The 20,283-nt window shown below is 41.9% G+C and overlaps 1 protein-coding gene across 1 annotated transcript in view; it reads right to left on the bottom strand.

The window, feature by feature from the left end:
• Window positions 1-1,340: 1,340 nt before the first annotated feature.
• mrpl23 (mitochondrial ribosomal protein L23) overlaps window positions 1,341-20,283 on the bottom strand; it is a 46,213-nt gene continuing 27,270 nt past the window's right edge. The window contains exon 5 of the mRNA XM_030731730.1: window positions 1,341-2,284. Coding sequence (XP_030587590.1) covers window positions 2,120-2,284 — 165 coding nt within the window. The 3' untranslated portion in view covers window positions 1,341-2,119. The remainder of the gene's footprint in view (window positions 2,285-20,283) is intronic.

Below are 20,283 nucleotides of genomic sequence, written 5' to 3'. Positions count from 1 at the left end.
AAAGTTATCAAAAAATACATGCTTTTTTTCAGTGATTAATTTAACGCAATCTGCATTAAACTGCCTACAGAAAATCTTTGTAAATCATATTTTCATGATTCATTTAAATAATCTACTCCCTAAAATTTGCGCTCTGAAATTTAAACCTCAAATAGGTTTACATATGCAGTAAGACCAGCCGGAAAAACAACTGTCAGTAGTTTCAGTGGCAAAATTGACACACCTCTTTAGTAAAAAATTTGTACTGACCCAGAGTACTGGCACTAAAAACATCACTGTGGAATGAGTCTGTTCAGAGAACGTTACATCAGTTACAGCTCCGCTCCTTCCACCTTGTTTTTCCCATCTTTTTCTGTTTATCATTTAATGAGTTGTTCCTGTTTGTCTTTTATAAAGAGCTAAAATGACTCAGATGTGTGTGAGCAAGAGATGAGCTCATTAACTGAGTGTGTCTCAATGTGTTCTCTGCACTAAAAAAAAAAAAAAAAAAAAAAAAGTATCCCTAACACTACATAACCACCACTGTCAGCAGGCCTTAAACAGAGATTTAATGTCAGCAGCCCAATGTCACATTAACAGTTTCTGTTATTGTACCAATGCGTGCATCTGACTTTAGAACAAACAGGGCTTCCCCGTGACAAAGAACAAGAGGATAACAGGAACAGCTAATTGCTTGAAAAACACCACAACTTGATTTCCCAACTTTCATGTGGGGTCTCTTCAGGCCAGAGGGAGAGCGAGAAAAGGAATTTGGACTCCCTCTCAGTTGGTTAAGCAGCTGTTTCTCTGGAGGTTCAGTCTGGGCAACAAGGGAGAGCAGCAAAGAAAGAAGAAAAGAAAAAGTGAAAACATGAGAACAAGAGAAAGAAATCGAGTGGCTGTGTAACTGGAGTCTTGTTTCATTCCAAATCAGATTTCTTTACAGCAACACAGGGGGTGAGTGGTTCCAGGCAGCAGACAAAGGGCCAACAGGATCAATATTGACATTCTCCTTAGTGATAGATGAGTTGGCTGGGTGAGGTCAGGGACTGGACCTTTGTTAGCCAGCAAGCATTAGTGGTCACAGCTGGGGGACACTTACTGTAACCTTGGGCTCTCAGTATAATGGAGGGTCTGAGAGTGCCCAAGAGAAGTCCCTCCTCTTTATGGGCTTTATTATCGTAAGAGAGCTCAGTCCTCCACCGGCCCAATTCAAACACATATTACTTTGTCAAAACAGCTACCAGACCACACTGGCACTTGCACAGGCCAACCTGTGCAGCAAACAGCATCTTAAAGCGGCAGTTTTTCAACACAGCATTAGAAATGAAGAAAGGACAACACAGGAAAAAGCAGAGCACTTTTGAACAAGTGACTGTTTATTAGGTCTTATTCCAAGAGCATTTACAATTAGATTCACTGGCAAGTCCTGCATGGTAGGCAAAGATACACACAGTGAATAAAATCTTTTTCCAGAGTAAAAGTAAGACAGGCTACCACAAAATGCTGCAATATAACCCTCCTGCAATTTCCATGTGCTCGCTTTGCTGAAACATTTTAATTGTTGTTTACCTTAAGTGGTCAATTAATCCAAGGCAAACTCATAAAAGAGGAAACTCTGTGGGCTGCCCAGGTAGTCAGATCCAACTAGCTTAGAGTCACGGCTACTAGGGATACAAGAGTCACTGGTGTGGCAGTAGAAGATCATAGGAGTGGGATGAGCAAAACAGGGACAACAGAGTGGGGGCACAAGGGGAAACCCTCTGAGAAAAAACAAAGAGAGGAGGTACAGAGATACTGCTGCCACAGAGATGGTGGTAAAGGGCAAAGGAAGTGGGTAAGTGGAGTGTGAGGAGGAAGAGAAGAGGTCATCTGAGGTGATCGAGATTCGGTGGGTTGGATTCATCAAAGATGGAGCCTGGCCACTCTCCTCCTCCTCGGATTCTGCTCTGGCTCGGGTTACTGAATTGAAGCCTCGCAAACACACACACAAAACACATGTCTGCAGTCTCCCAAACACGATTGTTCTTCTTTATTACACACTTGTAAATGTTTCTCACAGAAATAGAGGTGATGACAAAACATTTTAAATCAATACATGCCGATACCGATAAACACACACACACACACAGAGTCTGTTTCAGAGTCCAAACCACTCGGTGACCCCTCCTCTCCTGGGGTCGGGTTTCTGCCTCTGCTTTTCATCCTCCATGAATTTCTCCTGCATCTCCTCCATAGAGCCCTCCGCCGGTGCCCGCTCCTTTTCTGGGAAGATGTCAGGAAAGGTAAACACCTGGCCATGCGCCTGATAAGGAGGCAAAGACAGAAAGCATAGAGATTAAAAATTAGCTTTAAAGAAAAACGTGTTCTTATTTAATGAGAGAAATTAGTTGTTTAACACTCAAAATCCTTACATAAACCATTTTCTGTGCAACAAATACCCTGTCAAACTTGCACAATTTTCATTTCTTTGCAAAGATGAAGAAAACTGTGACACCATTCTTTCTGTAGATTCTTCTTCAAATTAGGCACTCACTCACTCACCCACTCTGGCCTTCAGTTTCTCCAACTTTCTCTCACATTTTCTCCCTCCTCTGCCCATTTCTCTGGTCTTGATTTATTCAGAGGGAAAGGATGGTATCCATTATTTATTCCATACCAACCCATTTCTAGCCATAACTAATACATCTCTGGCCAAACTGTAGCCCGTGCCATGTTGCCATAGAGTACAGTACAGGCAGCACACACTCATGCATGCATGCATGCTTGCGCACATGCATGCATACACACACACACACACACACACACACACACACACACACACACACACACACACACACAAAGACAAGTCAGGCATGCACACATATCTACAGCCTGTCCCTGTGAGCCTCTCCCACAAACACCTGGCAACAAGAATTCATTGTTATCAGTCTCACCTGGAGTCAAAGGATCCCCATCACATAGTGCCTGATAATAACTTTTAATCATGGAAAATGCACATACATGTGTCATTTTTATCACTATACATTTGCATTTTATTACTCAGTAGTTTGGGGATTTTGTTGAGCAATCTCTGAGATAAAGGTAAAACCCACTCCTCAATTTGCCAATACATCTAAAATACAAAAAAAAAAGAAAGAGAGAAGGAAAAATAAAAGGAAAAAGAAAGAAAACATAACACAGGATCAACTCTCTCATAGAATCACATTACAGTGAATCACATTAGAGAAAATAACTTCCACCCACAAGAGTGATATATCTGTGTTGAGTTACATCTGGAACCCATTCTTAACTCATCTCAGTTTAAACCAGACACCTCAGGCTAAGGCCACACCGCTACTGCCATTCCTATAACTACAATTATTACACAGTAATTAAAATCTACAGAAAAAGGTGCCTTTCACTCACCTCAAACAGTGGGTACAAACTTAAATTGCAGGCTAGAACATGACTATGGTAGATACAAGCTGAGTGGTCGACCTGAGTGATGCGCTGCCCTCACTGCAGAAGAGCTCAAAAGACTAAAAGGCTGGTATCACTGCTGTCAGCAAAGTCTGCCTTTCAGATGAAGACAGCATTAAAGAACACAATGCTAGTTATACCTGAGAAAACCTGAGATGGATAGATGCCATGAAAGTAAAACAGTGCAACACAACACAGCAGTGACAGTTTAGCTGGATCTGGTTTACAATTTTTTTTAGCAGTTATATATATACTACCACCATACACTGATGTATTATTATGCTATTGCATTGTCCATTATTAAAATAATCTATTTTATATGTGTACTATTATATTACTTGTCTATATTTGCTCTTTTAACACCATGAAAACATGATGAACATCATGTAATTAGACAGACTTTGTCGTCCCTCCTTTACAAATGCTTATTTGTAGACGACCACACACACCACACACAGTCCCAGAGTTCATGCACACTTGTAAATGTTTATACTCAGATTATTCTGTAAATCTTGCGTATCTATGCTATGTCCTGTTTTGTGTTTCCAAAAAATGATAAAAAAAAAAAGAGGGGGAGGGGTCATTAAAACAGCAGTTTACACCAAGAGCTTCCACTTCATAATGAAAACCACTTACATGTCATTATGTGACTCTCAAACTTATCAATTATTATATCTGTAGGCCTACTACTATAAAAATAAATTGCTTCAATGAACACGATTGTCAATCAACTAAATATGTGAAGTATTTTGTATGGGTTCAGTGTGTAGGCGTTAAGGAATGGTCTGGCTCTGATGTGAGTGTTACTTTGTCTCCAACCCCCAAAATACCAAGAGAAACATGCATATAATTGCTGCAAAGCATAGTTTAATTCCCAGAGGCAGAGACAACATGAAGCTGAAGATGCAGAATGGATCTGACTGTGTCTACTATAAAAATAGCAGTGAATGGACAGCCTATAAAGCGAGCCTTGGGTATTATCATTTTTGCAGGCTATAGTTGGGCAAGATGTTAATATTTTGCGTAGTCCAGAGCTGGCGACTGCCTATACATTTGCAGAGTTTGCATGGTGGTGTGAAAAGCTCTGGTAAGCTTATTAGTTCATAATTCTGGGGGGCACGAGAATAGACCCTCCACAATGGTCTTTGTCCTGCAGCACTCAACTTCAACTATACAATTAGAGTTCTCCATGGCACTACGTGCACTAGTCCTGGATAAGAAAAAATTCCTTCAGCATCAGAGTACAACTCGCCACATTTACTTAACAAGTAAAGAATCACCACCAATTGTGTTTTTTAAATTATTGTTTTAACGAGCTGAACTCTCAAGGAGGCAGACCACTAAAATGGAGAAATTAAAAGCTTAAAGCTGGACATTCAAAATAATCCTTTTTTTTTTTTTTTTAATTTGTGCATCTTGAGTTTGCAGTGATCATGTTATGTGTAAATATAGTTGAAACAGCAACAGTGCAGCGATTGTCTTTCCCAGCGATTTGTCTTTTTAGCACTGAAGCAACCAAAGCCCAGAAAACGGTATTTGGAAAAACCTAACTAACTACATCCAACCATCCAAAACACAACTATTATGGAACCTGCTATTTTAGTATGATACTACACACAGGCCTGAATTCATGTTACTCCCAACATGTGGCCATTTGGGTCTGAACTCTGATACCAGATTTGATGAGTGGCTGGAGCAAAACATGCACAACCTTCAATCAAAAGCTACTCAATCTGTTTTCATCTTGCGGCAATGCTTGCATTTCAAACTACAGGTGGTTTTCTAATGAGTGCAGTATTCCAGAAAAGTGACAACTGTGCAAAATAAGACAGGCACAGGCAGAGAACTGCCAAACACCAGAGAAACACCTGGAAAACACCAGTACAGCCAAGGTCTTCATTGTCTTTCTGCACTCTCACACACTGCCATCGAGGAATCCAGAATCCAGAACACAAACACTGGATGAGGCCAAAGGAAGTCTTTATTTTTTATTTTTTTTGCAGGAGTAAGAGAAGGAGTAAGGAGAAGGAGGTCACAGAGAAAAAATGGGGATAGAGGATGTGAGGAAGTGCCTGTGACAGGAGAAAGACCAAAGTAGGGGGTGGCAAAGGAAGGGGTCTATCCCAGCGCTATAAACACAAGAGCTTACAACAAAATGAACAATGAAGCAATGAATGAAACAAGACTTCACCCAACCTGAACCAAACATTGTCGCATGACAATTTCCAGTTATACAGAGCGGTTCTGGACACCTTATGTATACAGACAGTGAAGATTAATTCCAGCCTCGGAGAGCGCGATTCACAAAAACAACAAAGCCCCGAGACTGAAATCAACAAAGAGCTGAGACTTGTTAAACAAGTCTTATTGTTGGCAGCAGGCCGCGCCCTGTGTGTGCGTGTGTGTGCGCATGTATGTCAAACGTCTGCTGGACACATTTCCGCAGTGAGAGAAAGTGCTGGCAGAGAGCATTCATATTTTTGTTTGAAATGTATACATCGCACCACAGCAGAGGCAAAACTCCAGTCCTATCCATCTCCATGTGCTCTGAGCAAAAACAACCTTTCCTGTGTGTCTGTCTGCCTTACACTCTGTATCTGAGTGAGAGAGGGAGAGTGTGCATGACTGCATATTGAGTGATTTATGGTGATGACCTAGTCTTGGCCAAAAAGGACAAAAGTGTAGAAAGAGGCAATATTATTATGGATATTACTCTTCCATATTTGCTCATCCAAGGGTTTTCTTTCTGTTACTCACTTTGGTTCCTAGATGACAAAGTGAAGGAGGCATATTTTCCCTTCTCTCTGCATCTCTGTCATCTTCAGCGTGCTCCCAAGTGACTCGAGCTGCCATCCAGGAATATTGGGAAGAGGTCCCACACTGCTGTGCAATGTAAACATACTCCTCTTACGCACATGAACAATCCATTACACCCACAGTTTTCCTCTCAATGGGAAAAGAAAGAAATGGGGGCGGGGTAAATGTTGTCACTGACTCATTACCAAACCGTTTCACTTTTCCCATTTGTATGTATGTGTATGTTTCTATATTAAGCTCTAATTGAGCGCCTTGTTTTGCTCCAGGAACTGTGCATTTATACTGTCGGTCTGGCCTGTCTCACATCTGAGAACCAGTGTCAGACTTTTAACCAGCTGATGGGGGCAACTGTCAAATTAGGAAAAACAACTGGTGTCAACATGTTTTCTTAACTGCTACACTCAGCGGGAACTGAACTGCGTGCATGTAGTTCGTGTAAGCCTCCCGGGCAACACTGTACTTGAGTGAAATGACCCCATATGAAACTTGAGTTTGTTGAATCCACAGGTGCAATTATGCCCATACACAAAGTCATACACATGACCTAAGTAACCCTGTCTGCAGCCCCGCAGGGAGAAAAGGAAAAGAGAAGACCAGGAAAGAGATGGAAAGAAACACACAAAAGGACTATTCAATATGACTGACCTTTCCTACTGATCTGTGACAAACTGAGTACGCAGTCATAACCTAAAAACAGCTCTAAGAAAAAAGTCATTGTGGGTGCATTTTTTTTAAAAAGAAGTGTAATAAGCATCCTTTAAGAAAAAGAAAAACTAATCAGAAATCAAGAAAAAAGGAAAGAGATGATTTTTATTATACAAAACCTTATATTTAAGCATGAAATATGAAAGCCAGAGTTGCTCTGGACTGATGTGTTCAAATGTCTGATGAAAACAAGCGAAGTGTAAGTGCACTGAGCTTTACTGACCTGGAGCTGAATAGAACATTATGGCACAGTCACAAGCTGAGCACACAGAAGGCTAATTCAACCTGCTACTCTGGATTGTGACCATGATGTGACAGATGACATATTAGGATCTTGAGCCCTCTGACTGAGCTGGATGCTACGGACAGGATAAGAACTATACCACAAAAAAAAAAAAAAAAAAAAAAGGTTTGATTAATAAACTCCATTGAGGTAGGTTTGACTTTATTTTCCAGTATCCCCAATCCACAAAATAGCCTTTATGGTATCACATTTTATGTCCTCTGAAATAAAAGAAGCATAGAGCAACATTTTATTACTTTAAAGACCGTTTAACAGCTGTAAAACTACTCTCCAGGTCAAATAGTGACTTCCATTCAGATAATCTCAATAAAATCCATGTGAAAAGACATTCTAACCACTCTTTTACAGCCTGAGATCAGCATTTCTTTTGTGCTCTCTCAAAACATCAAGCACCAAGAGTTATTATGGAGCTAAATAAGTTGTGACTGAGAGGTGTGGGTCAAGTACATCGACTTCTTGGATGACCACACTTGACCGAATTAAAGAAAAAAGGAGTTCTTCAGTTGTTTATACAGCCTCAGAGGGCTTTAAATGGTCTGAAAAAGTGAAACAGAGCCATAACGCCAGCTCTTACATACTGCCAGACAAACAAAAAAAAATCCCCTGATTTGATGAGGGACATGAAGATATACCGATAAGCTACAAAATCACTTACAAGTGAAAAGAATAACACGGATCATCTCATTACAATGCAATCTACTGCTGGGAAACACTAGACCAGGGCACACAAATTGCCACGTACCACTGATGTGATTTAACATTGCAGCTTAATGATATCGAGCTAATCAAAAATCAAGCAGATGTAGACAAATGTAAATAAAGTGGAGAGAAAACTAGGCCACACATAGAGATGGAGAGGTGTTGACAACACGGTGAGAGGCAGTGGCTAATGTGGCTGAAGGGGCAATGTGGTGGTGTGGTGGGGTAAAGCATTGCATTTTTGGGAAAGCCCATTTTGTACATACTACCCAAACAGGCTGACAGTGATTTTAAAGGTGGAATTACAGAGTTGTGAGCCTGTTTTCTTTCATCTCAAATAGAAATGAAAAAGTTCCCACTGCACAATAACAAGTAAACAGGGGGCTTTTAAACAAAAGTCAGACTCTCTCACAAGTCGGGGTGGGCGATACAGCCTCAAAATTATATTTCAAGAAAAATCACAATAATAATATATCTGATGATAAAGAGGAAAAAAATACTGAACAATGTTTTATCAGTGATTGGAGCTTACATGCAGTAGAATTTATAAGTGTAAGTACATGAAGGGCATATTCCAGCCTTCTTTTCCAATCAGCCACTATTACTGGTGACAGAAGTGTGAATCTACTGCAACAAGGTGCCAGCAGCATTATGGTGCAATAGTAATGGCACAGCAATATATACAGTCACAGAGCATTAATCAAATGTAAGCACAAAAGTAGCCTGGATAGTATTATGAAATTTTATGTAAACATGTAACATGACTGCTCAACACTTAATTTTAAGAATAACTAAAGTAACTTAACTCTTCGGGAAATAACCCTTTTGTAAATATTTTTATATCAAAGAACCACACTATCAGGTTGTAACAAAAGATGCACACTTTGAACAGAATTTCATGTGTGAAAAACCAACACTAATGACACCCACTCTGAAAGGCTTCAAAACAAATGCCTTGAAACCTTGGTTCCTATTTAAATATATAGGATAAATATGAAAACCCTCTAAACATTTATAAAGTTCCATCAAATCCCTCCAAACATCTTGGCATCTTACACCTGAACCCTGTGCCCATATATAGCTGGCATCTAGTCTTTAATTTGCCTAATAATGTATTATCTAAGTATGTTTTCCCACATACACTGTATCCCTTCAACTTTTCAAGACATTACCTGATGAAGCTGCATGTCAGAATAATAAAGTTCAATTCAGTCGCATGGATTCAATGATCATTCACATATTAGCTTTTTGTGCAAAGTCTGTGTAATGTACAATTCTGCTGATCTGAAAATAGTACAGGTAAATATCCGATGGATTCATAGTGAATAAGTGGGAGTCCTATGTCTGGCCTCATGCACCCCTTACCCAGACAGTGTTCTTAGCTAAACCAGATGGAGTATTTCCAGTAGTGAGAACAAGGGATGTAACCAGAACGGATATTTAGGATAGCTCCAAAAGAGTAGTTCTTTGTCTTTTTTCTTTTAGTACCATAGGTACTGCAGGCAACATACAGGGGTTGGATAATGAAACTGAAACACCTGGTTTTAGACCACAATAATTTATTAGTATGGTGTAGGGCCTCCTTTTGCGGCCAATACAGCGTCAATTCGTCTTGGGAATGACATATACAAGTCCTGCACAGTGGTCAGAGGGATTTTAAGCCATTCTTCTTGCAGGATGGAGGAAAACGTTTTCTGACTCGCTCCTCCAAAACACCCCAAAGTGGCTCAATAATATTTAGATCTGGTGACTGTGCACGCCATGGGAGATGTTCAACTTCACTTTCATGTTCATCAAACCAATCTTTCACCAGTCTTGCTGTGTGTATTGGTGCATTGTCATCCAGATACACGGCACTGCCTTCAGGATACAATGTTTGAACCATTGGATGCACATGTCCTCCAGAATGGTTCGGTAGTCCTTGGCAGTGACGCGCCCATCTAGCACAAGTATTGGGCCAAGGGAATGCCATGATATGGCAGCCCAAACCATCACTGATCCACCCCCATGCTTCACTCTGGGCATGCAACAGTCTGGGTGGTACGCTTCTTTGGGGCTTCTCCACACCGTAACTCTCCCGGATGTGGGGGAAAACAGTAAAGGTGGACTCATCAGAGAACAATACATGTTTCACATTGTCCACAGCCCAAGATTTGCGCTCCTTGCACCATTGAAACCGACGTTTGGCATTGGCACGAGTGACCAAAGGTTTGGCTATAGCAGCCCGGCCGTGTATATTGACCCTGTGGAGCTCCCGACGGACAGTTTTGGTGGAAACAGGAGAGTTGAGGTGCACATTTAATTCTGCCGTGATTTGGGCAGCCATGGTTTTATGTTTTTTGGATACAATCCGGGTTAGCACCCGAACATCCCTTTCAGACAGCTTCCTCTTGCGTCCACAGTTAATCCTGTTGGATGTGGTTCGTCCTTCTTGGTGGTATGCTGACATTACCCTGGATACCGTGGCTCTTGATACATCACAAAGACTTGCTGTCTTGGTCACAGATGCGCCAGCAAGATGTGCACCAACAATTTGTCCTCTTTTGAACTCTGGTATGTCACCCATAATGTTGTGTGCATTGCAATATTTTGAGCAAAACTGTGCTCTTACCCTGCTAACTGAACCTTCACACTCTGCTCTTACTGGTGTAATGTGCAATTAATGAAGATTGGCCACCAGGCTGGTCCAATTTAGCCATGAAACCTTCCACACTAAAATGACCGGTGTTTCAGTTTTATTGTCCAACTCCTGTATGTACTGAGGCTACAGTTCTTCTGGAACTGATAGGAGCGGCATATGCCTCTAGTATTTTTGACGATTCTTACATGGTAAAGAAGGACGTCCACAGGAAAAATTATACATGGAAGATGGGGGCTAGGGCAGCTGCTGACTTGCTGATTAAGAAAAGCAGTAAGAGTATAGAAGTACTTTGCTTTGTTAACCTGAAATGTACATTAATATAGTTTTTGAGACAGCTGACATTGTAATAGTGAAATCAGCTATGTTCCAAAGACTAAAATGTTTAGGTCAAATTAGGTAAAATTTAGGTCAGGCGAGCTTGGGGGCTAGTCAGTGGTATCAGTTCCTTCATCCTATAGAAACTGCCTGCAGATAAGGAGGCTGGGCATTACTGTGCACCAGGAGAAACCCAGGACCCACTGCTACAGCGTAGAGTCTGACAATCGGTCCAAGGATTTCATCCTAATACATATTGGCAGTTAGGATGCTGTTGCCTACCCTGTAGAGGTCTGTGCATCACTCCAAGGATATGCCTCCCCAGACCATCTCTGACACCGCACCAAACCAATCATATTGAACAATGTTACAGGAAGCATAACATTCTCCACAGCTTCTCCAGACCCTTTCACATCTGTCACATGTGCTCAGGGTGAGCCTGCTCTCATTTGTGAAAAGCACAGTGGTGAACCTGCCAAATCTGGTATCCTATGGCAAATGGCAGTCGGACTCCATGGCACTGTGAGCACGGGGTCTACTAGAGTAGCGGTCCCCAACCTTTTTTGAGCCATGGACCGGTTCAGCGTTAGACAATATTTCCACCAACCGCCCTTTAAGGTGTGGCGGACAAATATGCCACAATGCTCTCTGGTCTCCATGGTAATGTTTAAACACGCCTTCAAAATAGACACTGCAAAAACAAATACAGTAGAAATCTCCTAAGTCGGATTCAAATGGCCCATGGAATTTCATCCGACTTGTAAAAGATCCATCATCAGTTTAAGTTGGATAAAATCCGATTCTTCAAAATATCCGAGAGTTTGGGGTCTAATATCAAATTGCTTCTGCTTCATCTCTGGATTTGCTTCCGCAAATTTTATAGTCTCATATTTTTGCTCGTAAGTGTGAGTTTGTAGCTTACGCTTACGTCCTGCGCTTGCCATAATTGTCTCTGTTGAAACGAACTGATACAGACACTAAAGCGATCTCCAGACATTGTTAGTGTGTGTAATTGTGCATGAACGAGTCAATGCATGGAAGTGGGCTGATGGGAGCTGAGGAGGGCTTTAGCGCTAAACTCATCCGACTTATGTGATTACATTTAATTGGAAATGTATTACAATGGGACCAGATTTTTCATCCGAGGTAGGCGAAAATCCGACTTGTATGATCAGATTTAGGTGATGGTTTTATTGGAATTAACATTAGGAAAAATCGGGACCTGCAGATGCCATCTGACTAGAGTGAAAATCCCAATTTGTGCAACTTCAACTTAGGCAATTTTTACTGTATAAAGCACATGAAAAATACAACTCACCATAATGCTGAATCAGTCTGAGCCCTGAGCTTGTTTCTCTGCAACTCATTTTTACTAGCTTGTGGGTTGGCTGGCTTCGGCCTCGCGTATCCCGGCACACACCAATACACTGTCAGAATCCCTACAGTACACAGGAAGCTTTGATTTCACATGGAGAGTGACTGTAGAGCCGCTGTGTCGAGCACTGGAGAGCATCAGCTTAAGCTTGGCTGGGTCCACATCACTGCTATCCTCGGTGCTGCTAAATATAACTGGTAAATGGACTAGTTCTTATATAGCGCTTTTCTACTCTTGTTGAGCACTCAAATATTTAAGCGAGCGTTATGTAGGTCAACCAACCTAATTCGTTAGATAGGCATGGGAACCAGTAAAGCTTGTGGGTTTAATTTTAAGCGGTGACATATCACATGACCGAGAAAAGCGTCTTGACACATCAAGAGGGAGTCATAGACAGAAGCAACGGAGAGAATCCACTCGTTTTTCAGAATAAAACATTGTTTAGACTCAGACAATAAGTAAAACAAAAATAATCGAAGTTATTTATTCTTTAAGTACGGCCCAGTACCAAATGACCCACGGACCAGTTTCGGTCCGCGGCCCGGGGGTTGGGAACCTCTGTACTAGAGGATGTCAGGCCCTCATGCCACCCTCGTGAAGTCTGTTTCTGATTGTTTGGTCAGAGACATTCACATTAGCGGCCTGCTGGAGGTCATTTTGTAGGGCTCCTCCTTGCACAAAGGAGCAGATTCCAGTTCTGCTGATGGGTTAAGAACATTCAATGCCCTGTCCAGCTCTTCTAGACTAAATTCCTATCTTGGAATCCCCTTCATGCTCCTCCAGACTGTGCTGGGAGACATAGCAAAACTTCCAGCAATAGCACATATCGATGGGCCATCCTGGAGAAGTTGGACTACCTGTGCAACCTCTGTAGGGTCCAGGTATTGTCTCATGCTCCAGGTATTGTCTCATGCTCCGTGACCCCTAGCTAGCTAACTAGTGAAAAAACAGCCAGAAAAGATGAGGAGGAAAAAAAAATGTCTGGCTTCTACATGTAAAATCACTGGGTTGTCTCATTGTTGCCCCTCTAGTGCACCTGTTGTTAATGTCATTAACACCAAAGTAGCTGAACTGACCAATATCCCAGAAGTTCAACTTCCTTGATATTATACTTATAATAAAAAGTGTTCCTTTTTTGAGCAGCATACTTAAGCACCTGTAATGTAACATTATAGCTTGTAGTAACAGTGTGCTATTCTGCAACCATACTAAGACTTTCTGCTATAATGTTAACATTTTAAATAAATAGTCTTCCAACACTGTGTCAGTGATTTAAAATGAGTTTAAATACATGAGGTAATCTTATAATTCTACTAGTATTGGTACTGACTACTAAATTTCTTGTACTGTGACATCCCTACTGAGAACACAGCTAAAGCAGACCCATTTCCTTTTGAGATCTACAAGTAAGAAATGACAGCTTCAGACAATTCGGACATAATTCTCCTGACAATTTCCACAGTTCATGTGTAAAACACAACATGAATGGTGCCTCTTTATCTGCAATTACAGAGAATTAACTGGTCAAAGCAAACTAGGCGAGGCAGGAAAGGCAATGGAAGACGGCAGGAGAAGAGATGTAGCCAGATGATTGCAAATAGCTCCTGCCAGGCTTCTGGGTGTGCCATACATTCACTCTCACTTTATCTCTCTCTCTCTCACACACACACACACACACACGCACGCACGCACGCACGCACGCACGCACGCACGCACGCACAAACACAAACAACAACTCTTCTGTCCCATCATGCTTCCGTCCAAATCTCTTGGCAAAAAGCTGTTGCAGGAACAGGAAAACTGACAGGCAGAATGAGGAGAATGGTGGGTTAAAGGAAGTAGGTATTAAATGACAAATTAAAATCTTGAGTCAGCTAAAAGGGGGTCTGAACAAGACCCATCACTGGTAGGCATATCCTCCCATAATTAATGAAAATCTAAAATAAATGTACAAGTCAGGATAACCTTACAGTCCCATTTCATAACAGAAAACCCTTCATCAGACATCTTATTACCTTCCACAAAGCTATTGCCCGAATTTGGAAGTCTTGCCCTAAACTTTTATCCAAATACTTTTAGTCACCCCCAAAAGGTAGTAAAGATATAATACATTCCAGCAAAAATATGTTTTCAATATTAACAATACTCATTAAATCAATTTAATTTTAAGCATGCTGTGATTGATATTCTGTGATTATCCTTAACATTTCTACAAATACTTTTTGGTAACCACATTCTAGAACAGACAAAAAATTTCCATCAATCCATTCCTCTTCTTATCCTGGGCCGGGTTGCAGGGGCAGGAGCCTAAGCAGAGAAGCCCAGACCTCCCTCTCCCCAGCCACCACTTCCCACTTATCCGAGAGAACACAGAGGTGTTCCCAGGCCAGCCAAGAGATATAATCTCTCCAGCGTGTCCTGGTCTGCCTCGGGGCTCCTCCCAATAGCACATGCCCACAACACCTCACCCAAGAGGCGCCAGGAGCCATTCTAAGGGAGAGGCCAGCCACCCTTCGAAGGAAGCTCCTTTCTGCTGCTTGCATCCACGATCTCATTCTTTCGGTCGCTGCCCAGAGTTCGTGACCATATGTGATGGTAGGGCTGTAGATCAACAGGTAAATTGACAGCTTTGCTTTTACACTCATCTCTCTGTCTTCACCATTACTGTCCAGTACAGTCTCTGCATCACTGCAGCTGTCACCCCAATCCATCTGTCAATCTCCCACTCTCCTTTCCACTCACTTGTGAACAAGATCCTGTGATACGTAAATTTGTCCACTTGGGACTGCAACTCGTCCCTGACTGGGAGTATGCACTCTACCCTTTTCCAGCTGAGGACCATGGCCTCAGACTTGGAGGTGCTAATTCTCATTCCCGCCGATTTGCTCGGCTGCAAACCATTCCAGTGCAAGCCGGAGGCCACCGCCTGATGAAGCCAAAAGGACCACATCATCCGCAAAGCCAGAGACAAAAGTCTGAGGTTAACAAAGCAGAAGTTTTCTGCCACTTGGTTATGCCTAGAAATTCTGTCCATAAAGATTATGAACAGAATTGGTGGAGCCCTGGCGGAGTCCAACACCCACCGGAAATGAGTCTGACTTATTACTGGCCATGCGCACCGAGCTCTAGCTGCAGTTGTACAGGGACTGAATGGCCCCTAACAATATGCCAGACACCCTGTTACTGTGTTACTACAAATAGACTGGCTCACTACCTAGAAATTTAGGATTCCCAATCCCCGCTTTCTCCATTTCAGTCAATAATGGTCAAGTAGATATAGCCAATTACATAGCACAATATGATCACATGATTAGGCTAAGCCAGTGAGGCTTGAAGAAAGAGGCTGCATATCATTAGCATATATTATCATAGGATTAGCAGCCTGAAGTCCTCCATGTTGTTTACTCTCCACGTCAGATAAATACAACCAAAGTGTACAAAGGGTACCTAAAAATCCAGGAATATGAATATCATGTTGCACAACTTTGAGGAGTAGAGAACACATACGCCAAATGTCATGGCTCAACTCCTTGTGGTTTTGTAGTCTGACTGGAAAGGTAAAACCTCACAGGCAGACATGCGTACGGACGGTATGACGACAATATCCCCCTGCTTTATTTTGCACGGGTGGATAAAAAACTGGTGACAAAGTCTAACAAAGAAATCTGACATAATAACGGCTAAGCATGAGAGAGAAAGCAAAATGAAATTATCTCTGATAAATCAGATGAACTGTTTGAAGCAAGAGCACTTTGCTATGGCTTTAGTTAGGGTCATGACCCTTCATCTTCATCTAATTACAAAGACATCTCCACAGCCCAGTAACTTGGACATACTAGCAGTAGTATGTGTCTGTACGTGCCTTGGTGTCATTCCTACTAATATTGCGCCCAACCTCTATTGTCATTTTCAATTATTCATTGAACACACACGCACACACACAAAAAAAAAAAATCCATTTGTTAAATAAGAAGAGATCCGAAACCCTTGTGTATCCATGGCTTTGTGGACCAGGAGTAAAGAACACTGGTGAATATCGCCTCTAGTGTCCAACTGAAAATAATTCAAGATTTATCGCAGAAACCCTCTGACATACTAGTGCAGGGCATCAAGTGATACATAAGCACATACTTCTGCCCAGAGACAAATGGAGGGTGTTAGTGAGAAAGAGCATGCGTGCACGTGCGCATGCATGATAGTTTTCATGCCTGGGCATGTCTGCTCCCAGCCTGCTACTGGAGACATTGGAGCCTGGTAACAGAGCTCTCAGGAAAATATCATCACCACCTAAATACACATCCAGCCACCCACAAAGACACTCACATCCATCTGGTCTCAAACTGGACACTTGGAGGATAATAACAGCAGCAGCCCCCTCGTCCCATATTAGCAATAATAACCAACAAAGAATGCCATCAGTTTTGCTACTCAATCTTCATCATACCTTAAAGCCATATTACACCTAAACCTTGCCCATCTCTACTGTCGACCCCCATTATAGACATGCAGAGGCATATACATAAACAGCTGTTCGCCATCATTATCCCCTCCATGTATGTCATTCACCCCCACAACCCCCTACAATGTACCCCATTTCAATTGCCAACACTTGTAAACAACCCCACCACACACACACATACCCCCACCCCTTTTCAAGCATCCTCTCCACCTACTCCACACCCTCCAGCCCCAGACCAAACTATCTGGGCTACCAAATGCAAACACAGTTAGACCCTTGCACAAAAACCAACACACTCACCCCTACATGCACATGAACATAAACATCCCAGCGATGGCCCTGCCCCCTCCCTGACTCTGAGGAATGCGGGGACCAGCTGGTGGAGAAAATAAAAAATGAAGAAGCATACCAAAACAGGAAATACATCAGCAGGGGCCTATCAGAGCGTTTTATCAAGCCAGTGGCAGCACCGCTGAGAACATGGGTGGCGCCGCGTGCTGATTGGCTGATCAAAGCGGTAGCTGTGTCATCGCAGGTCTAGAGGTCAGGGGTAATCAAGAAAAGGTTACGAGCATGTGCGCTTGTGTATGGGTTGGGATGTATGTCTGTGTTACCATGGCTATCAAAATAAGGGGAAACTGAAGGGAAGGTGGAAGGAAATGAGGGTGAGGAGAGAAGATGCTGCTGAGGGAGATAAAGCAAAAGTAAATACAAAACAAAAAAAAAGGGAAGACAGAGTAGAGACAGAGCGGCAGTAAGACCCCTGAAGGCCCTTCATAAAGCTCAACTGAGCTGCTCATTCGTTGTTACATTACACCAAATTTCTATAACATTGTGCTTTTGAGACAGTTGTGCTGTCTCCACTTTGCTCTCTTAATAATAATCAAACATGTCCTTTGTAAATGCATCTACGTCACAGTTACTGCATTAACACTTCTAACATCTGAATTGAACTGGACACAGAGTCAAACACGTGAAGGCACAACTAAGAGCCTCCACTGAAGCCATTCAAAATAAATAAATAAATAAATAATAGGTTTGCGTGTGAGATTCCAAACCGGATGGTTAAGACCTGCGCTGTTCTCTATAATTCATGTTCTCTCCACTGAGCTCTTATGAAACTTGCACGCACACACACACAAACACTCGCAGACAACCACACACGCTCACACAAGATTTTACTTAGGAGTGAATTTTCCAAATCAGGAGACATACAGAGATGGAGGGGCCTTACAGAGAAGCTTGATTGCCAGGAAAAGCTTCTGCTTTCATAAGGCTCACCACCAACATACACACGTCTGTGCACACACATAATATATATATATATATATATATATATATATATATGTGTGTGTGTGTGTGTGTGTGTGTGTGTGTGTGTGTGTGTGTGTGTGTGTGTGTGTGTGTGTGTGTGTATAAACACACTAATTAGTGGATTAGCCTATGCCTTCCTTTAGATTTATGTGCCTACAATGCTGACAGATAGTTACTGCACTTACGCAGAAGCAAGGATGCAAGACTGTAGATAAATAGAAAATCCCTTAATCACATTTGTTTTTAATTCTTAGAATAAACATTAAACAAAAATGTTGCCTCTGTTAGCTCAACTGTTTGTCATATCACAGTGCACTCATGTCATACATTCAAAATCGTGGTATACTATTTTGTATACAATAAACTAAATATATTTGAGATTCTCTATTCTATTTTCCGGTAAAGTTTACTTGCAATTGATTACTTCATGATTTTAATATTTTAATATTTAATTGGGCAGACCTGTACCTTGTATGTAAGACCATGACAAAAGTCATATGGGCACTGGGTATGACTAACTGTGAGCTTAAAATTTAAAGCTTCAACTGATGATCCCATTCTAACTAAATCTTGACAAATCTTGGCCCTTATTTCAGCTGTAAGCTTTTTTCTTTGCTTGGTTTTTTTAACAGGTCTTTCTTTCCAGAAAGATTTGGTAAGAAATGATAATGCAATGTAAGTATAGCACTTAAGGTGCTGACAGAATTAAAATTGTATTTTTGATAAATCATCCCACCCAAAATGGAAGATGAGACAGTCTCAGAGGGGAAAAGAGAGGGAACAGTGCAGAAGTTAAAAATGTTAATTGGCGTGATAAGCGAGGGTGAGGCTGCACAGAAAAGGGAAGGAAGCAAAGTGGCAGAAGGGCAAGGCTGTGTGAGGAAAGCCTGTGTTTGCGTGACAAGGTGAAAAGGAGGAAGAGGGAGGGAAGGAGAACAGGAGCCATCATGATCCAAATAGTTGAAAATAATAAAATTCCACACAGATAAGCAAGATTTCCCTCAACTTCACTGCCTGATTCAGCACCTCCAGTTCCACAGAACAGGGCTTCACTGAGAACGGAGAACAGGAGGGGAGGGGCTAGGGTTCACAGGGGTTTGTAGCACCTCATCCTGTACCCCCTTCCATCACCACCCCTCAGCCTAACTATGTACACACAAATGCACATATACGCACAACTATAATATGTCTATTATTAAGCAACAAAGAGTCAATAACAGATAGGAAAAGAAGGGAGACAAGTAAGAGAAGCTATACAGCAAAACGTTGCCATCTAGTGTCAGTCAAACAGAGAAGAGAGCCAGACTTGGCCACGGCTTCCCTCGCATAATCACTCTGAATGCAGCTGTTTCTCCTCTTCTCCTCTCATTCCCTTTTTTTTCAACTGTGTCACAACTCCTCCATGGTTGCTACTCAGTCTCTAACTCAGTTTGTTTGTGTCTCTCCCTGCGCTCTTTCACTTTGAGAGATGCGTTCCCTGTGGATTGAGCGGGGGTGGAGAAAGCGACTGAAAGAAATATGGGAAATGAGCAATTTCAATTTCAAGGAAGCTACCACTTACTCTACAAGTGCTGGTCCAACCCTGTATCTTGTTTTGTTCTGTGGTCGTCGGGTCGAGACAATGTTTTGGGGGACAGCGTGAATGTGACTGGGGCATCTGGTTTTCTGCACTGCTGTCACTGACTGGGGCCATGGAGAGAAACACTGACACCTTATTTACTACTTTAAGGAAATCTTGGCCAGCATTAAGATAAACAATAGTAGAGACCTTTAACTTGTTAAATGAGCTGACTGTATGAGTTAAAGAGATCTGCTTTAAATATATACACAATGTGTATATGTGTAAGTGGATCCTTCAGGTGGAAAACTACACTGACAATACTATGCTAACAGTGAAATCACTGGCTATGTGTAAACAAAACAAGCTGCTCATTTCATGACGACTAAAGGTCGAGATCGTGAGAATACCTTGGACCATCTGTGTTCCTGCTCTCCCTTCTGCTGCAAAGTTTTTGCTCATCTCCTACTTTCACTACTTTCAGCCTTATGCAGATTCTCTCTCTGACTGCATGAAGTGAGCTTTTGTCTACAGATAAACTCTGAGCTTGAGTGGGATTTGCACAATCATGCCCAACAAAAACATGGACTTGCATCAATGCTTACAGACTACGAATGAGTCTGGATGACTGGTAATGCACATGGACATGTCATCT

Source organism: Archocentrus centrarchus, chromosome 6, assembly GCF_007364275.1.
Source record: "Archocentrus centrarchus isolate MPI-CPG fArcCen1 chromosome 6, fArcCen1, whole genome shotgun sequence".
Taxonomy (NCBI): domain Eukaryota; kingdom Metazoa; phylum Chordata; class Actinopteri; order Cichliformes; family Cichlidae; genus Archocentrus; species Archocentrus centrarchus.
The sequence above is the reverse complement of the archived record's forward strand: the minus strand, read 5'-3'. Positions and strand labels throughout refer to the sequence as shown.